This window comes from Salvia miltiorrhiza, chromosome 7 (genome assembly GCF_028751815.1).
Source record: "Salvia miltiorrhiza cultivar Shanhuang (shh) chromosome 7, IMPLAD_Smil_shh, whole genome shotgun sequence".
NCBI classification, from domain to species: domain Eukaryota; kingdom Viridiplantae; phylum Streptophyta; class Magnoliopsida; order Lamiales; family Lamiaceae; genus Salvia; species Salvia miltiorrhiza.
The window spans coordinates 12,060,994-12,080,840 of NC_080393.1; the positions used below are offsets into that span (position 1 = coordinate 12,060,994).

General features: G+C 34.8%; 1 protein-coding gene across 1 annotated transcript; it reads left to right on the top strand.

Moving 5' to 3' along the window:
• The first annotated feature begins 11,513 nt into the window (after window positions 1-11,513).
• LOC130992559 (oligopeptide transporter 4-like) lies at window positions 11,514-18,082 on the top strand. Its single transcript, XM_057917237.1, has 3 exons — window positions 11,514-12,296; window positions 14,739-14,836; window positions 16,275-18,082. Exons 1-3 carry the CDS (start codon window positions 11,763-11,765, stop codon window positions 17,908-17,910), a joined length of 2,268 nt encoding a protein of 755 aa, XP_057773220.1. The 5' UTR covers window positions 11,514-11,762; the 3' UTR covers window positions 17,911-18,082.
• The last annotated feature ends 1,765 nt before the right edge of the window (window positions 18,083-19,847 follow it).

The window sequence follows — 19,847 nt, forward strand, 5'->3', positions numbered from 1 at the left end:
AAAATGTCTCTGGTTGGTCTCAAAAAAAAAAAAAAATTCAAAACATTTAATCTGCCATTCGACCTTCCACGCGCCTCCGACTTTTAAAACCTAAAAATGATAAATATGGGATGAGCATACAGAGTACATTCAGTGTGGGAACATGCAATCATTGTCCACGTTAATAAAATGGTAACGCATATGATCCACTGTAACATTCATAACTGTAAGTCGTACGGTGGCATACCAAGGACCTTTATCGTCCTGGACCAATTATGCTGGCCCCTGGTGACTGATTGCAACCATAACTTTAACATGTACTCCCTCCGTCCGTCAAAAGTAGACCACTTTGGTTGGGCACGGGATTTAATAAAATTGGTGATGACTTTGATGTAGTGGAGAAAGAGTCCCACCACTTTATGAGATGTGTAGTTGATATTGAATTTAGGGTGGATTTTTTTGTAAATAAAGAGTGTTTGTAAGGATAAAAGATTAAAATGAGTGGTGGGACCATTTGCATAAGAGGAAAGTGGTCTACTCTTTGCGGACGCCCAATATAGTAAAAATGGTATACTTTTGGCGGACGGAAGGAGTATATCGCATTGTGGCATACCAAGGATCTTTACCATCCTGGACCAATTATGATGGTCCCTAGCGATATTTAATTTAACTCATATGATAAACACATAATATTAAAATGAACAATAATTAATCACAACATGCATTTAAATAAATCTCATACCTGAAACCTGAAATTTGAGCTTTGAAAAATACAATTACTAAATATATACTTTAGTATAAGGGTGTGTTTACTTTGATAGAAAAGGTTAGAAAAAGTATATTTTCCATCATTTTCACATGTTTTCTATGATGGATAATTTTCTTCGGGCAGGTTTGAAAATTTATTCGGGCAGCCCATTTTCACTCATTTTTCTCACAAATGTTGGATAATATTATCCTATTGGAAGGGTGTGAAAATATTTTTCAACATTTCAATTTGTTTATCCATCTATTTCCAACAAAGTAAATACATGATAAAAAATGAGAAAAATATAATATTATCTCACCTTTTCTTATCCATCATTTTCAAATAAAAATTTTACTACCAAAGTAAACACACCCTAAAGCTATAAATTAATTGTATAAGATTTTTTTTTTTTTTGAGAAAGAATTGTATAAGATTGGTAAAGTGTTGGGGATGAGAAAATAAGAAAACTGTCGAGGGTAGTATAGCTAGCTTGTATGAGTCACAAGCCTATTATCTTAGGCCTAACTATTCACTACTAGTTTTCCTTGCAAGCAAGACACGTGGCTTTGTGGGAAAGGTACATAGCTACACTATTAGGTATACACACATATATAATACTTCCTCCGTCCATCAAAGATATGCCACTTTACTTTTGGCACGGATTTTAATAAAATGTGGGTGAAGTTGATAGTGGAGTAAGGGTCCCACTTTAAATATTTAAATGTGAGTGGAATGATGTGGACCCTACTACTAAAAATGGATGTAGCATATTTTTTGTGGACGGACGAAAAAAAAATTTGTGGCATATCTTTGGTGGACGGAGAGAGTATGATATATTTAGCTTACTTAGAAAACTATCAGCTATTCATTTCGTATGGGTATAAAATACTCCCTCCGTCCCATTAATAAAGACACAGGTCTTTTGGGCACGGAGATTAAGACGAGATAGTTTAAGGAATAAAGTGTTGTGGTGTGTATTTAATTAGGGACTTAACTCTCAACTCTCATTTCTCGGAACCACCACTGCCCACCACCACTGACCACCACCACCGCCGCCGCCGACCACCCCCACCACCACCGATTCCCTATGCTATGCTGCCGAAAATGGAGCCCAGAAAAACAAACTAGAAATCGCAAATTTTCCAAAAAAATTAGCACAAAAAACTGATTCAAAATTAGCATCAAATTGCAAACGACCACCACCTCCGACAACCACCACCGCCGCCGCCTACGACAACCACCACCACCTCAGAAATTCAACCCCCAAATCAAACCCAAAATCAACACCAAAATCGAACCTGCAAAATCGAACCCAAAAATCGAATTGCGGCAAACCCTAGCCCCTAACCCAAAAATCGAATCGCGGCAGACACAGAGTCTAGGGAGAGAGAGATGAGCGAAAGAGATGAGGGAGAACCGAGAGGAGTCGGACAGAGAGAGATGCGAGGGGAAGAAGGAAAGCGATCGCGGCGCGGCCCCAGAGCCGACGTCGGCTGGAGAAGGAGAAGCAGGCGGCGACGGAGAAGGAGAAGAGAGGGGGAGGGGCGCCGCGCTGCAAACCCTAGTCCACCGCCGGAAAGTTAAATCTCCGCCGACCACCACTCTTCGCCGCCGACGTTGTCTTCCTTCCTCGGCGGAATTACCGCCGGCTTGCTCCTCTCCACCTCATACCCCCAGCACACCAACACACCACACTCGAGAGAGGGTCGCCGGAGACGAGAGAGGGGCGGCGGGGGAAATATGAGAGGGCGGTGCAACCGAGAGGAGTGGGAAAAAGGGAAGAGGGAAGAGATGGTTTGAGAAGACCGAGGCGGAAATGAGAAGAGGCAAGAGATGGTTTAAGCTATGTTAATTACCAATTAAATTGCCTAATTATTTACTTTTTTGGAAGTGTGTCTTTATTATTGGGACACCCCAATAAGGAAAGTGTGTCTTCAATAATGGGACGGAGGGAGTAAAATTTAATAAAATAAAATTCTTTTAGTTTATGTTAATTAGCTAACTACTACATATATTACTAGACATAATTCAATTATATATATATATATATATATATTTAATTATAAATAATTATATATATGTATTTAAAAACTTGAAAATTAAATAATTTACAAATAAAAGTAGTATAAAGAAAATAAATGGTTTTGGGCTGTGACAGCGGCTGCTACCGCCGTTGAAGGAGAGTGTTGGCGGTCGTGGCTTCTCGTCGGTGGCGCGCGGTTGTTGTGTGTGTTGTGTGAGTGATTTTCAAAGAGTGAGAGATGAATAAAAATAAATCCAAAAATTAAAAGCAATCTCGTAATCAAAGATTAGTAAAAGTAATCTAATCTCTTAACTACTACCCCTTTATTTCATCCACACCACCTTTTTTCAACTTTCTTAGTCTCCGTGCTCACATCAAAGTGGGGCTTTAAATTGTGGACGGATGGAGTATGTTAAATTAGAATTGGTTCGATTTAAAAACCAACTAAAATCAATCGATTTCCATCACTTCAGTTTTGGTCGGTTTTCGAACCATTATCGGTTTGATTCGGTTTAAATGTTGGAAAGGTCGGGTTCAATTTCAATTAAGTCGAAGGGGGTCGGTTCAGCTCAATTTTAAACTGATGCTCAGCCAGTCAGCCTCATGTATAAGAGATAAATTTTTTGGCAATTTTATAATTTAAAGTGTAAAATACTTTTACTTTTGTTCTTTGTTATTGGGCCAACACTTGAACTAAGACAGAAAAAAAGAAAGAAAAAAAAAACAAAAAAATAAAAACTAAAATTGCTAAATCCATATCTTTTAGTTTATTCGTTAAAAGAAAAACTAGGGATGGCAATGGGTCGGATCTGGATCGAATCTTATAAGTACTAGATCCAGATCCGTTTTATTTTTACAGGTCCAGATTCGCTCCAAATCCGACGGGTCTGAAAATTTGTGATCCAGATCCATATGCGTCAGATCTGCAGGTTTACAGATCTAGATCCGTGGGTCTACTGTTGTATTGATCCGCGGATCCGGATCAGAAAATTCAAAATTGAGAGGAGATCCTGATCCGGCCCAGATCCGTCGTGTCCAAAATTTTGAGATCCAGACCCTGAAAAATGGTTCTGGATCCATGGATCTAGATCGGGTCCAATATCCATTGTCATCTCTAAGAAGAACTTAGAGCATCCACAGTGGGGGCGCGGATGCCGACGCACATCCGACGTCAAATCTTTTTTTAATGTAATGCTTGATTTTTATTTTAATAACTTTTATGTTGTTAAATTTAATATTAGTTTTTATTGAAATCAATATTAAATCAAATACAAAATAAAAATCAAAATTTAAGAGTCTGGAGGCTTACTCTCCAATGTGGAGTGTGTCGGTGTGGGCTTTTAAGCGGTGGAGACCACTTTTAAGGATGTGCAACATCATCGTACATTTGCAATCATAACTTTAACATGTATATCGCATTGTGGCATACTAAGGATTTTTACCATCCTAGACCAATTATGATGGTCCCTAGCAATATTTAATTTAACTTATATGATAAACACATAATATTAAAATGAACAATAATTAATCACAACATGCATTTAAATAAATCTCACACCTGAAACCTGAAACTTGAGCTTTGAAAAATTCAATTTACTCGTCCAGCACCGTCAATTACTATATATTTTAGTATAAAGCTATAAATTAATTGTATAAGATTGGTAAAGTGTTGGGGATGAGAAAATAAGAAAACTGTCGAGGGTATATATACAAGCCTATTATCTTAGGCTTAACTATTCACCACTAGTTTTCCTTGCAAGCAAGACACGTGGCTTTGTGGGAAAGGTACATAGTAACATAGCTACACTATTAGGTACACATATATAATATGATATATATAGCTTACTTAGAAAACTATCAGCTATTCATTTCGTATGGGTATAAAATAAAATTTAATAAAATAAAATTCTTTTAGTTTATGTTAATTAGCTAACTACTGCATGTATATATATATATACACACACGTATTACTAGACATAATTCAATTATATATATATATATATAAGGGTTCAACAGAGAAGCTAAATATTGTGGAGAATAGAGAATTCGTAAAATAAAAACGAACAAATCTATAATTTTAATGAACAGATCAATGTACCACATGAACAACAATTTGCCAAGGGTTCGAATCTTGCTGGTGATGAGTTTTTTTTTTTTATTTTTACTAAATACGACTGTTCATTACTTATGTTGATCTGTTCGTAAAATGAATAGATTTGTTCATAATGAATAAAAAGACAATTCTCTATTGAACTCAACCATGTATATATATATATTTAATTGTAAATAATTATATATATGTATTTAAAAACTTGAAAATTAAATAATTTACAAATAAAAGTAGTATAAAGAAAATAAATGGTTTTGGACTGTGACAGCGGCTGCTACCGCCGTTGAAGGAGAGTGTTGGCGGTCGTGGCTTCTCGTCGGTGGCACGCGGTTGTTGTGTTGTTGTGTGTGTTGTGTGAGTGATTTTCAGAGAATGAGAGACGAATAAAAATAAATCCAAAAATTAAAAGCAATCTCGTAATCAAAGATTAGTAAAAGTAATCTAATCTCTTAACTACTACCCCTTTATTTCATTCACATCATCTTTTTCAGTTTTCTTAGTTTTCGTGCTCACATCAAAGTGGGGCTTTAAATTTTGGACGGAGGGAGTATGTTAAATTAGAATTGGTTCGATTTAAAAACCAACTAAAATCGATCGATTTCCATCGCTTCAGTTTTGGTCGATTTTCGAACCATTATCGGTTTGATTCGGTTTAAATGTTGGAAAGGTCGGTTCGGCTCAATTTTAAATTGATGCTCAGCCAGTCAGCCTCATGTATAAGAGATAAAATTTTTGACAATTTTATAATTTAAAGTGTAAAATACTTTTACTTTTGTTCTTTGTTATTGGGCCAACACTTGAACTAAGACAGAAAAAGAGAAAAAAAAAACAAACAAAAAAACTAAAATTGCTAAATCCATATCTTTTAGTTTATTCGTTAAAAGAAAAACTAGGGATGACAATGGGTCGGATCAGGATCGGATCTTATAAGTACTAGATCCAAATCCGTTTTATTTTTACAGGTCTAGATTCGCCCCAAATCCGACGGGTCTGAAAATTTGTGATCCAGATCCATATGCGTCAAATCTGCAGGTTCACAGATCTAGATCCGTGGGTCTACTGTTGTATTGATTCGCGGATCCGGATCTAAAAATTCAAAATTGAGAGGAGATCCAAATCCGGCCCAGATCCGTCGTGTCCAAAATTTTGAGATCCGGATCCACGGATCTAGACCGGGTCCAATATCCATTGTCATCCCTAAGAAGAACTTAGAGCATCCACAATGAGGGCGCGGATGCCGACGCACATCCAACGTCAAATCTTTTTTTAATGTAATGCTTGATTTTTATTTTAATAAATTTTATGTTGTTAAATTTAATATTAGTTTTTATTGAAATCAATATTAAAATCAAAATACAAAATAAAAATCAAAATTTAAGAGTCAAGAGGTTTACTCTCCAATGTGGAGTGTGTCGGTGTGGGCTTTTAAGCGGTGGAGACCACTTTTAAAAGCCAATCTTCTCCAATGTAGATGCCCTTCAAGACAATTAACGAAGCATTGTCTATTGTTGTGATTTGTTGTATTCAAAAAAAGGGAATTTGTTAAAGTATTGGTATAAGTGTTTTAATCTGATACCAAAACTTCTGAAAATATATAGTCCCACACCTTGAAAGATAATGTCTCAGCTTTAAAATATATCAGGTCAGAAGAAATTATTAGACTTGGGCTTTGAAGAAGAAAGCTGAAGAAAAATAGTTCCAAGATGTCGAAGTCAATCTAAAAAAATGAAGATTTGGATGCCACACTGTGCTACTGAACTCATTCTCTTAAGCTGACATCACGAAGAAGCCCTAGGAAACCTTAGAGTGTGAAGATCTTCCGATCTCAAAATACGAGGAACTCTTGATTAGAGCTGCATATTCATTTAAGTTCAGGTTTTGAATGACTATAGTTCGACCAGGCTCTAAATTTTAATGTCAGACATAACTATAGTACTCCCTCCGTCCCAAATGAAATGTCTTGTTTCTTTTCGACACGGTTATTTAAGAAAATGTTAATTATATAATTAAGTGGTCTAGTGTAGAGTTGAAAAGGTGATGTGGGTCCCAAAAATTCTACTTTTTGAGGATAATTTTTTCCACAAGACATTTAAAGTGGGACAACCCAAAAAGGAAAACAAGACATTTGAAGTGGGACAAGGGGAGTAGTATTTAGCTAGATTGTCAAACAAAATTGATAGTCCTTTTCTTAAAAACATTAAATTTCTTTTGGTTTTTTTTTAATACAAGCAATTAGTTAACTAGTACTCCATCTGTCTCAATAGTAGTGTCTCATAGTTTTTGGGCACGGAGATTAAAAAATATGTAAAAAGTATATAAAGTGGGTTGGTGAAAATTAATTAAATATTAGGTATAGAGAGATACTCCCTCCGTCCGCCAAAAGTGGACCACTTTGGCTGGGCACGAGATTTAATAAAATTGGTGATAATTTTGATGTAGTGGAGAAAGAGTCCCACCACTTTATGAGATGTGTGGTTGAGATTGAATTTTGGGTGATTTTTTTGTAAATAAAGAGTGTTTGTAAGGATAAAAGATTAAAGTGGATGGTGAGATCATTTCTATAAAAGGAAAGTGATATACTCTTTGCGGACGCCCGATATAGTAAAAGTGGTCCACTTTTGACGGACGGAGGGAGTAATATATTACCAAAAAGGGAATGAGACATTTGTATTGAAACGTCCCATTAAGAAAAATGGGACATTACTATTGGGACGTAGGTAGTATATTATTGCTATCTGTTAGGCGGATTCTTCTTCATTGGAATTGACGTGGCTGAAAGTACAACATTGCTCAAGCTCTAATTTACTTATGATCTAGCCAATATAAGGTCTCTTGTGGTTAAGGATGTCAATCAGATGAATTCATCGAATTTTAGGTTAGTTTTATAAAATTATGGGCTATTCGAATTTTTTAAAAAGTTCGAATTATAAATTCTAAATTCCAACCTTAAATTTTTAGTTTTGGGTTAGCCCATCAAGCTAGTCTGGCTCTAAAATTTTATTAAAAAATAAATAATGCTAATAATTAATATATTTCTCCTAATAATTTTTTCTATTAGTAACAAACAAATACAAACATAAATAAGTAATATTTTTTCGACATCGACTTACATTAACTAATATGCAACTCTTATAGGGATAGGGATTCCCACATTTTTCTTAAATGATTATCATTTTAAAAATTTTACATCTAAATATTTTATGTTAAGTATTAGATTAAAAACACAAAAAGGTAAAATAATGAGTATGACTTTCAAATATTGAATAAAAACATATTTCACAAACCTTTGAAAAAAAACTTAGTATACTAACTTTTAGAGACAAAATAATGAAATTGAAAAATCAAATAACGAGAAAAATTTCATATAACCAGGCAAACACATTGTTTTCTGGTCAGTCCTATAGGACTTGGGTTATCTTCGGGCCAACCATATCTGGTTGTCGAGCTATTCGGGCTAAAATTTTATTGGGTTGAAATTTTTCAGCCCTAATTGTCATTTTATTCGGATCAGCCCGAGTTTCGAGCTGAATTGACATCCCTATTTGTGGCATCTGCTCCTACCAAACATGAGGCTATTGATACCATTTGTTATAAAATGACACACACAATCATTACGAAAAACAAGTAAAACACAAGAGAATTTGTTACTCAGTTCCGCTCTATGAGATTACATCTTGGCAAAGATTTTATCCACTAGAGAATTTCTTATGAAAATATTGTGTATTCTACAATTACAATAAAGGGCAATTTATAAGAAAGGGAAAATCCTAATAAACATAATCATGCTCCAACTAGAATTCTTCTATGAGACTAATCTCATATATAATCATAAGTTCTAAACTTTTTTCCTGTATTTGTACGGTAGCGCCAAGCCTTCTTCTCAAGTTACCAGGCTAGTTGAAACTATGCATAGATACAATCTCTATAAAGTCACCTTCTTAGTAAACATAGACATCAGAGAATCAATCTTGTCCATTGTAAGTTTTCACTAGCTCTTATCCTCCACATGCATGCATCATCTGCTATTTGACATGCATCGGTGGTGGTAGTATGTTTGATTCTTTAATAATGGCTTGTTGATTCTGAACTCCATTGCTCCTACCCGAGTCAAATATCTAATTCAATAACTTGCCTACATGAACTATGAGAATCTTGGGCATCTGACTCTGCTGCTTCAAGGTTTTGTCATCCTTCGAAAAACACACAATTTTTTATTTTTCAAAATTACAGTCCTCACACTAACCAATCGTACTGAGATCTGATAGCTCTTGCTTCAACAACTGCTCTCCCCACCACACTCATGTGGCTAAGATAAACATCATCGTACATTTGCATCACACTTTGCTCCTACAATAGCAATTGCAATCTTTTGTATTGATCATCGTATACAACACCAATGATTCGAATTGGTTGCTCAAGATCAATCCATCTTAGATCTCATCGACTGACGTGTCCGTTGATCTTCACTTTTGATTTGTGCTCTCTAACAATATCTCCATCATCTCTTTCGTGGTCTTAGCTTTGGAATTGTGAAACATGATATTTCTAAGCAAACGATAAACGCATTACCTCAAATCCAACAACTTTTACTCGTCCTTCTTCTAATGAATTGGTATTTTTCTGTCAACTATCGTATTCGCTCGCATAAAACTTGGGGCTCTTGATACCACTTATTAGGAAATAACACGGAGAACAATTAGGAAAATTAAGAAAAAATATATGATAATTGATTATCAATTCATCCCAATAAGACTACGTCTAAGGGTGTTGTCAAGTCATATTCCTCTATTAAAGAATTTCTCTCTATAATTATAACTAGTAAGTAGTCCGTTGAACTTCGATGGAATCAATTATTACATAAATGTGTGAAATTATATAATTGCATTTTTTGATTCATGAATTCTATTTTACTAAAATAGAGTACAGAATGAAATTGTTTTAAAATTAATAAAAAGGTGTGAAATTTATTTGAAATTGCCTTAAATTAGATGCATTATGAAATATATATACAAGCAGAGTATCAACCCACAAAATGTTAAAAGAGAAACTGCAATAGTTATTTGAAATTTATCTCTGATTAGAGATTTAGAAAAAAAAAATTAAATTTGTATGATTATTTAATGGTTTTTAGATGTGGAGATTGATTAGAGATTTAGAAAATTTAGAAAAAAGAAATAAAAATAAATAAAAATTGAAGAAAATTATAATGTAATTATTATACGGATGCCACGTAAGATAGATTTCGTTTTCTTCTTCTTAGATAAATGCGCTATTCATAAGAAGGAAAAATTCATTATAATTATAATCCTACTATGACTAGAATAACTCTAGGCCTATAAATTTTAATTCTAATCTAATCAAGACTCCATGATCCAACAATGACGACACTTCAAAAGAAGTTAATAACAAGAACCGGCGACAAAGTATGGCTTAGTTCCTCAATTATATCTACCACAAAACCACAGCAAGCATCATAAAACAAGAAACTAATTTAATATGCATGATCTCTATGTAGTTAACATTTAACAAGATGTGACGGCCAATATATATTCCCACTCCCACCCCCACCACATACACAAGGTTAGATTTGATTGACAATTTGATTTTTTTTTTAAATAAAAATAATGAATAAAATTAATAATTAATTTTACGAATAACTTAATACAACTGATGAGCAAACGTATCTATTTAATATGTTCAAAATTTCACCACCTTCAGAATTCGAACCCCGGACCAAAATGCTTGTTTATAAATATTATTCATTTATTGATCAAAATTAAATAATTTGTTCGCGACTATTCAAACGAATTCTCAAATTGCTTGAATCTCAATAAATTATTTATCTCTCTATATATGTATACAACGATTATATTTCTGGCTAATACAGTAATACTTATTAAAAAAAATCACACTTTAGTCTTTAGCCCATTGAGAAAAGAAGAAGAAAACAATGTAGCCTAAAACATTGGAGTACTAACAAAAATAAAAATAAATAAATAAAGAGACTAATGGTCCAAACTTCGTGCAATTACCTTATTCTTTTTCTTTTTTCATTATCTTCCCCTCATATTATTACTTATTAATCATAATTTTCTTTTTCCCCTTATATTTCACTATCTTAACTAGGGATGTCAAAAAAGCCCGAAGTCGACGAATCGACCCAAATAGACCGATAAAAAATGAGGGTTAGGGCTGAAATTTTTTAGCCCGAATGACGCGAACCGAAAATAGCCTGAGCCCTATAAGATTGACCCGAAAACTGAGTGGATTGGCCCGATTAACCGAACACTTTCTTAATAATTGATTTTTAAACTTTAATATTTTACTTTTTAATTCGATAATAACATTTTGATGCTTGTAGAATATGTTTTGATTTTTTTCAACTGTTAATAACAAACAACTGGATATAAAAGTCAAAGAAAGATATTCATTTATATTAAATCTATATACATTTTTTGTCGGAAATGAAGTTAAAGTTAGATATTATGTAAATCTACGTTAAAATAACATTAATTTTTGTATCTAAAATAAGGCGAAATGTCTTGATTTAAAAAATACGATATATTTTTATTACTAGAATATGATTATCTATAAAAAAAATTAAACATATAAAAAAATCGTAATTTTGCGAGCTCAAAATCGAGTGGGTTAGAGTCGGAAAATTTTAGCCCAAAAAATAAAAAAATCAACTAGTCTGAACTAAAAATAACCCGAAATCGAATGAGTTGGCCCGAAATCAAGTGAATTGGCCCAATTGACATCCCTAATCTTGATGTTATATGTAGATATAAATGTCAGCTGAATATTACTCACATAAACTCATCGTACAGTAGTAACTATTAGTAGCCACACCATTATCACCATAGCTTCTTAACTAAATCGCTTTCCCTAAAATTCCAAGCATGGGAACAGTGGAAGAAGCTGAGCCTCCTCTCTCCCAATCCCAACCACCACCAAAACTGGACGACTACGACGACGACGACGAGATCTCGCCGATCGAGCAAGTCCGGCTAACCGTACCGATAACCGACGACCCGACCCTACCCGTATGGACGTTCCGAATGTGGGCGCTGGGGCTCCTCTCGTGCGTGCTCCTCTCCTTCCTCAACCAGTTCTTCTCGTACCGGCGGTCGCCGCTGGTCATCACGCAGATCACTGTGCTCGTCGCCACGCTGCCCATCGGCCGTTTCATGGCCGCCGTGCTGCCGTCGACCAAGTGGACGGTTTCGATTCCCGGGTTGGGGCCCCGGGAGTTCTCGCTCAACCCGGGCCCGTTTAACATCAAGGAGCACGTGCTCATATCCATCTTCGCTAATGCGGGCAGCGCTTTCGGAAACGGGCCGGCCTACGCGGTTATGATTGTCGATATTATCATTGCTTTTTATGGGCGGAAGATATCTTTTCTTGCTGGATGGCTCCTTATTATCACCACTCAGGTATTAATATATTAATAAAATAAAATACTAGTATTACATAAATATGTGCTTTTTTTCAATAGTATTATTGGATAAATATCAGTGTTGTTTGGATATGGTTGGTGACTTTTTGGTCGCCTTCTGCTGCGGCTTTGCTAGATAGTACTTTCTCCTCTATCCCTTGAACAATTTTTTTTTTACGAATTTTAAAGAGTTAATATTTTATATACAAGTGAAAATAACTAAATAAATAAATAAATTTTTACCATATTAAAGAAATGCTCAAATTTTGTAAAACAATTCGAAAAGAGTACTTTATATCCCAGTGTCCCACCCTCTATGATCGAACCCGCAGTGTAGAGTTATTTCAGCCTTTTTTTTCCCTTTTCCTTTGGTTTCAGAAAGCAATAAAAACTTTGTTTCGCATTCTGGAAAATTTGTTTTTTGGGTGTTGTTAGTGCGGTTGAACAGCTAATCCAATCAGCTGAATTCTTGTATTTTCGAAAATTACATAGCTTATTAAAAAAAGAAGGGAAACGTAATTATAGTTTATTGAAATTTTACAAATTTAATCATTGATTGCTGAAACTGAGATCACGACAAGAATACTTGATTTTTAACTGCAAAGTTTTCAAACCACTTTTTTCAATCTGGCATCATTTTGATCTCCAATTTGCAAATTTGTTTAGTGATTTTGTACGTATAGGGAATTCCAATCGTGGGCTCAATTTCATCGAATTGATTGAAACTGAGGTGGCAAGAAAAAAAATGTTTTTTTACTAATATAATAAAATTGTTAACAATTATGATAGTATTAACATTATTTGAAATTTTTCATAAGTTAGTATGAAAAAATTGTTTTTTTTACTAATATAATAAAATTGTTAACAATTATGATAGTATTAACATTATTTGTAATTTTTCATAAGTTAGTATAAAATGACATTTTTGCTAGAAAATAATGTTTTTCTTTTGAGTTAAAAAGAGTGTTATTACTGTTATGTCTGCCCATTTCTCTTGAAATATGTGCTTCATAACCTGCACTAATTTTCGATACAATTTGTGTAATGTTTTGTCTATTAATGTCCAACTTGCTATTGTAATTGTAATTGTCCCTTTCAAATCGTCGTCATCAGTATTTAAATGTGTATTTTAAAATTGAAATGATGAATCTCATTATCTCAAGATACGCTAGCTGCTGCCTCACCCCTAGAGATTCCTAATCCTAGCTAAAGTATATCATGGTCTAGATATATCGATTGATTATTCTTTTTCATTTTAATTAAATCTCGAATTATTTTAATGCTTTTAGGACTCGTTTGTTACGTGGTATGGGATAAGACGAGATATCTTTAACTATGATATCCATTAATTTATTAGATATTAATATCATATTTAGTAAGATATACTTTACGTTATCACAAGATGTGATATAGAATCTAAAAGATATGGATAATAGATAACGAACCATTAATTTATAAAGGACTTTGAGTTTTGACCCAAATAACATATTGGGATGGTATAGATATCTATTCAACACTTATCATACATTGCAAATGAGCCCTTAGGTATACAGTTTATTATAAGTTCTGCCCTCCAAATCTCGAATAAATTTGATATTTAAAGTTTTCAAAATAATTGAAATATAAATATCTTTAGTACTTCATGATACTCTGCCATTTAGATTCCTTTTGTTGAAAAGCTTTATCTTTTTTTTTTTTTGAGGGGGAGGGGGATTACAGCTTTGAGCTACAAACAAAATACTATTGTAGCATCCGGCCGGCAGCTGATGTTATGAGATGTGGTGACTTATTTTACGAATTGCATTTTACAATATTTATAAATAAAACTATTGGATTGTTTCTCTTGCTTTAAGGAATGGAAAGTCAATTCCCCAAACCCCCAAGACCAAAAATAAACACATAAACATTATAAAGATGATGATTCTTGGATTATGCTATAGATTTTTAGAATTTAATTTTCTCTTTTTTCGATATACTCCCCTTGTTCTGTTCCAGTTATACTTGTCTGAATGTCCTAAATATATAGATTGATTTTCATAAAGGATAAGATATTTCTAATTCTTTGATTAACTCTAGCATAAACGCATTATCAAATACTCTTAACCCAATGATTTTCTTAACCCTTACGCAAAATTAGGAAATTACAAAATTAATTTTCTTTACCAATGATATGCTTATATAATTTTCTTAACTATGCAAAATTAGGAAATTACTTGTATAATTTTTTTTACCAATGATTTTCTTAACCCTTATGCAAAATTAAATCTACCTATATAATTGGGAGGGAGAGGGCATTTGGTTTTTGAGATGATACAATGTTTGACGTTTTATGAGCGCTTATTTTCATAGTTATTGAGCTGATTAAGAGTGATTTCAAGTTACTAATTAATGTTCAATAAGTAAAGGAAATGAGGAATAAAAAAATGGAGTTTGACGATAGGTTCTTGGATATGGATGGGCTGGACTGCTAAGGAAATACGTAGTGGATCCGGCACACATGTGGTGGCCCAGCACTCTCGTCCAGATTTCACTCTTCAGGTTCCTTCATATATATTCTCACTTCTTATTTCTTACTATAAATAAATATGATCTCTTCTATTATTTAATAAAACACAGATACTGAGATACATATGAATTATGATAGAGATATAATTGTATTTTTGACGACTAGTAACTTTCATCTCTTAGCTGTAGATTGTTTTTTTATGCTAAAATTAAGCAACTTGGTATTCTAGCTTAGTTTAATTTGTCAACACATTCCCGTGAATGAGCTAAGGCCTAAATTCTTAGATATAATAATAATGATGCATCATTCCGAGTAAAGTAATCTGTCTATTTCATGCAGATACAGTACTAGTTGATTTTCACGTCCTGAAAATGGATCCCAATATTAATGATGCGCTGTCATAAGATGTTGATGTTTTAATATTATTTTCTATCATGCATAGCATAGTCGAATACAACGAAACTTCCTAGACGGCCTCGTTTGTGTTTATTAATATTCTCCGTCCCATAATTTTATACGTCTCATTCATTAATATATTTTATAAATATACTTCCTTAGTCCACAAATTAAGATTATACGGTGAAGTGAAAGATACGAATTTTAATAAATAATTAGGAGATGTGTATAAAATGTAAAAAATGGTTCATAATTAATAATTGGGTGGTGAAAGGAATTTAAACCACTAACATTGATATTGTGTAATAAACATACAATATTCGTGGACGAATGAAGTATAATATATATAATTATAAATCATAATTCACACTTTATCAATAAAAAAATGAAGTTTTAAAATATATATATTATATACCTATTATAAAATAATCAATTAAATGCTAAACAACAAGTAGAATTCTATAATTCGATGTAAGGAATTCTAAGTAATAATTGCAAGACTAAATTAAAATGAGAGAAAATTAAAAAAGAAAAAATAAAAAAATTAATCATGGGATGTAAGTTGAACACCAAAAGGTAGAATAGATTAGCCCAAATGTTGTATTTCGATCGAGTTGCTACCTACATTCCAAATAAAGAATCTTGTGAATCATGTCCTTGTGAGAGGATGTGGAGACCCCTCCAATTAGGATTTACTCCCTCCATTCTTTAGTTGTAAGTATTCCTAGTCACTAAATTAGTACTACTATATATATACCAAAAAAGTACATTTACAATCTTATCAATTGTTTTCTTTTTTTGATGCTGTTGTAATAAAAGAAAAGTAAAACATGAAGAATCTCTTTACATTTTGAAATAAGGTACATATTAGAAAGAAACAAAGAAAACAGAAATCACAACTGAGACTCTTAAAAACAATAGAAAGGAGTATATATTAATCCACAATCATAATTGCATGTTGTTCAAACATAGGTTCTTATAAAATGTGATTTATCTCATGCACAAAGTTGAAAAGCCCCTCTTTAAATTTCAGGTTTTGATATTAATATTGTAAGGAAATTATGGGCTTTGCAGAACACTGCATGAAAAGGATGAAAAGGCAGATGAGGGCGCGAAGAAGCAGATGTCACGATCCAAGTTCTTCTTGATTGCCCTAACATGCAGCTTTCTATGGTACCTCTTCCCAGGCTACCTCTTCAAAACCCTACAGAGCATCTCATGGCTATGCTGGGCCTTCCCACACTCCGTCACCGCCCAGCAGCTCGGCTCCGGCTTCAACGGCCTCGCCATCGGCGCTCTCACCCTCGACTGGTCCGTCGTCGCCTCCTTCCTCTTCAGCCCCCTCATCTCCCCCTTCTTCGCCATCGCCAACATCTTCGTCGGCTACTTCGTCATCATGTACGTCGTCGTCCCCATCTCCTACTGGGGTCTCAACGTCTACAACGCCAAGACCTTCCCCCTCTACTCCGTCGACCTCTTCACCGCCGACGGCCAAGACTACGACATCAAAGCCATTGTCAACAACAACTTCAAGCTCGACAAGGCTCAGTATGCGAAGCAGGGCCGGATTCACTTGAGCATCATGTTCGCTCTCGCCTATGGGTTTGGCTTCGCCACCATCGCAGCCACTATCTCCCACGTCGCGTTGTTCTATGGAAAGGAGATCTACGAGCGGTTCAAGGCCTCTAAGAAGGGGAAGATCGACATCCACACTAGACTGATGATGAAGAACTACCAAGACATACCTTCGTGGTGGTTCTACATTCTTCTTGCGGTGACACTGGTCGTGGCGCTTATGCTCTGCATCTTCATGAAAGACGAGGTGCAGATGCCTGTTTGGGCTCTTGTGCTCTCCGCTGTCCTGGCCTTCTCCTTCACGCTTCCTATCAGCATTATCACTGCAACAACAAATCAGACGCCGGGGCTCAACATAATCACGGAGTACCTCATGGGAGTTATATATCCCGGAAGGCCAATAGCGAATGTGTGCTTCAAGGTGTACGGCTACATGAGCATGAGCCAAGCGGTGGCGTTTCTCAGTGATTTCAAGCTGGGACACTACATGAAGATTCCTCCTAGATCGATGTTTCTGGTGCAGTTCATCGGGACGATGGTTGCGGGCACGGTGAACATGAGCGTGGCGTGGTGGATGCTCCACTCGATCGAAGGGATATGCCACCAAGACCCGGACTCGAGCAGCCCTTGGACGTGCACCAACGACCACGTGTTCTTCGACGCGTCCGTGATCTGGGGTCTGGTTAGTCCCATTAGGATCTTCGGCAGCCAGGGGAACTACCCGGCTCTCAACTGGTTCTTCCTGGTGGGGCTGATGGGTCCCGTGGTTGTGTGGGGGTTCCACAGGGCCTTCCCGCAGCAGTCGTGGATCCCCCTCATCAACCTCCCCGTGCTCCTGGGAGCCACGGCGAACCTGCCGCCGGCGTCTGCTCTCAACTACAATGCTTGGATCTTTGTGGGCACCGTCTTCAACTTCTTCGTGTTTAGGTATCGGAAGAAGTGGTGGCAGAGGTACAACTACATCCTGTCGGCGGCGTTGGATGCCGGGGTGGCCTTCATGGCCGTGCTGCTCTACTTCTCCACCGGCATCGAGAATAAGAGCGTCACGTGGTGGGGCAACGAGGGCGAGCATTGCGGATTGGCGATTTGCCCCACGGCCAAGGGTGTGGTGGTTGAAAACTGCCCGGTGTTTTAGTTTTCTTGCATGCATGTTTTATGAATATAGGCATCGTCATTCAAATATAGCTGCAAATTGGAGATTCCTACGTGTTTTGTTTTGCAGCAAAACTCCCTATTGTGCAATTTGTTTCCATAATGTGTTGATATACTCCAAATTAAGTTGTAATGATGCATGTGTTGACTCTCGCGTACATGTGAATCTATTGAGTCCATCAATTACCGGAAGAGTTTACAAATTGTTTCAGAAATATAAATGGCTTCAACCTCAAATCTTTACATTTTGGCACTACATTGAATCTATTTCTATAATAAAAGAATTATGTGTTTTATAGCATTTAATTTGCCTATTATATTCCAATTATATACTCCATAACTTAAGAGCAATAACCTGTAGCTATGCATTACTACTATGGACAAAAAGGCCCTTCTAATTTTAGGTATACCTATAACCAGGGGAGCCAAGGACACCCCCTCAATTTTGTAACTTTTGTACGAGTAATTTGATAATTTTACATATATGTTATAGAAAATAAATAAATAAATATAATATATATATATATATATATATAAATTTTGTATTAATTTCTAATGGGATATATATAAGCACATCTTGCTTATCTTCAATCCCTAATCTCTGGGAAATTCCAAATTTTTGTTTCGATCCCTCATTTCCCTACTCATTTCAGCGTGTTAATTGTCCGTCTAATGAGTTGCTGATATTTTTGTGTTAATTGTTCCAACTGATTTGGATCATAATTTGGTGTTAGCAGGCACGTTTCCTCTACCCATTTCAGTGTGATTTTTTATTAGGGTTATTTTTTTTTAAGATTATCTATTTGATATATATTGAGCAGAGGGATCGGTGGTGATTGGAATTTAGAGAATGTCATGCTAATTAAGTGATGATAATTTCTCAACCTATACAACTATAAGCTTTGAGCCTTAATTCAATTTCTTCTTATTTAGAGAATGAATATACGCTTAAATATTTCAATTGCTACGTACAAAGGAAGGAACAAGATATTGCAAAAGCAATGAAACTTGTTAAAGTAGCAAAAACACACTTGCAAGCAACATGAGATAAATGTTGTTTTTTGAGTTATAATTATTTTAATAATTATTACTCCCTTCGCCCCGAAATAATTTCATAGGAGGGAGGGACACGAGTTTTAAGATGAACATGTGAAAAAATAAGGGTAAATGGGGTACTATTGAGATTTGAGAGTGATGAAAATGTCAAAAATAAAAGTAAATGAGGTATTATTAGTGATAGGGTATAGTCTAAAAGTAGAATGAGAAGTTCTTTGGGAATGGAACAAAAAAAAAGTTAAGAAGTTATTTGGGAACGGAAGAAGTATTTATTTTTAATTTAATTATTAATTTTACTACAAAAACATTGGGCTCCTCTAAGTCAAAAGTCCGACTCCGCCACAACCTATAACATCTTTATTTTAATTATTTAAGAATATATTTGTTCATTTTTTTTTAAAGAATATACATAGTTTAATAACTTCGATATATATCTTTTATATATTTGATATATAAGATAGTAAAATTAAATAAAGACGAAAAGCAATATGAATGTCGAGGAAAAAAAAATGGGTCGACTGATTGCTGAAGGCCCATAAGAAAGAAATCCATCAATTGAACAGGAAACAAGGTTCGAAAAAAATTTGTATGCTCTCTTTAATGGAAAATGATGGAATATATTTATTTTTATATATTTGGGTGGATAATTTTCTTTAAGTAGCATAAATTGTATTTTTGAGCTATTTTTCTTCATTTTCATTCTAATTCATGATAATATTATCATAAATAATTGTATGATAATTTCCTATATTTTTTACTCTAGAAAAAATGATATAAGAAAAAATAATGTGATAAAATTTACAGCGAAAAGGAAATACTTTTAAGAGAATTAAAGAAGTGGCTGCCTGGCTGGACAAGAAGGAA

What these genes read in the sequence shown, in the direction of transcription:
- LOC130992559 (XM_057917237.1), top strand. Translation starts at nt 11,763, where the DNA reads ATGGGAACAGTGGAAGAAGCTGAGCCTCCTCTCTCCCAATCCCAACCA. An exon ending in TCCTTATTATCACCACTCAG is followed by an intron (nt 12,297 to 14,738) that starts GTATTAATATAT and finishes GTTTGACGATAG; the next exon opens with GTTCTTGGATATGGATGGGC. An exon ending in GTCCAGATTTCACTCTTCAG is followed by an intron (nt 14,837 to 16,274) that starts GTTCCTTCATAT and finishes TGGGCTTTGCAG; the next exon opens with AACACTGCATGAAAAGGATG.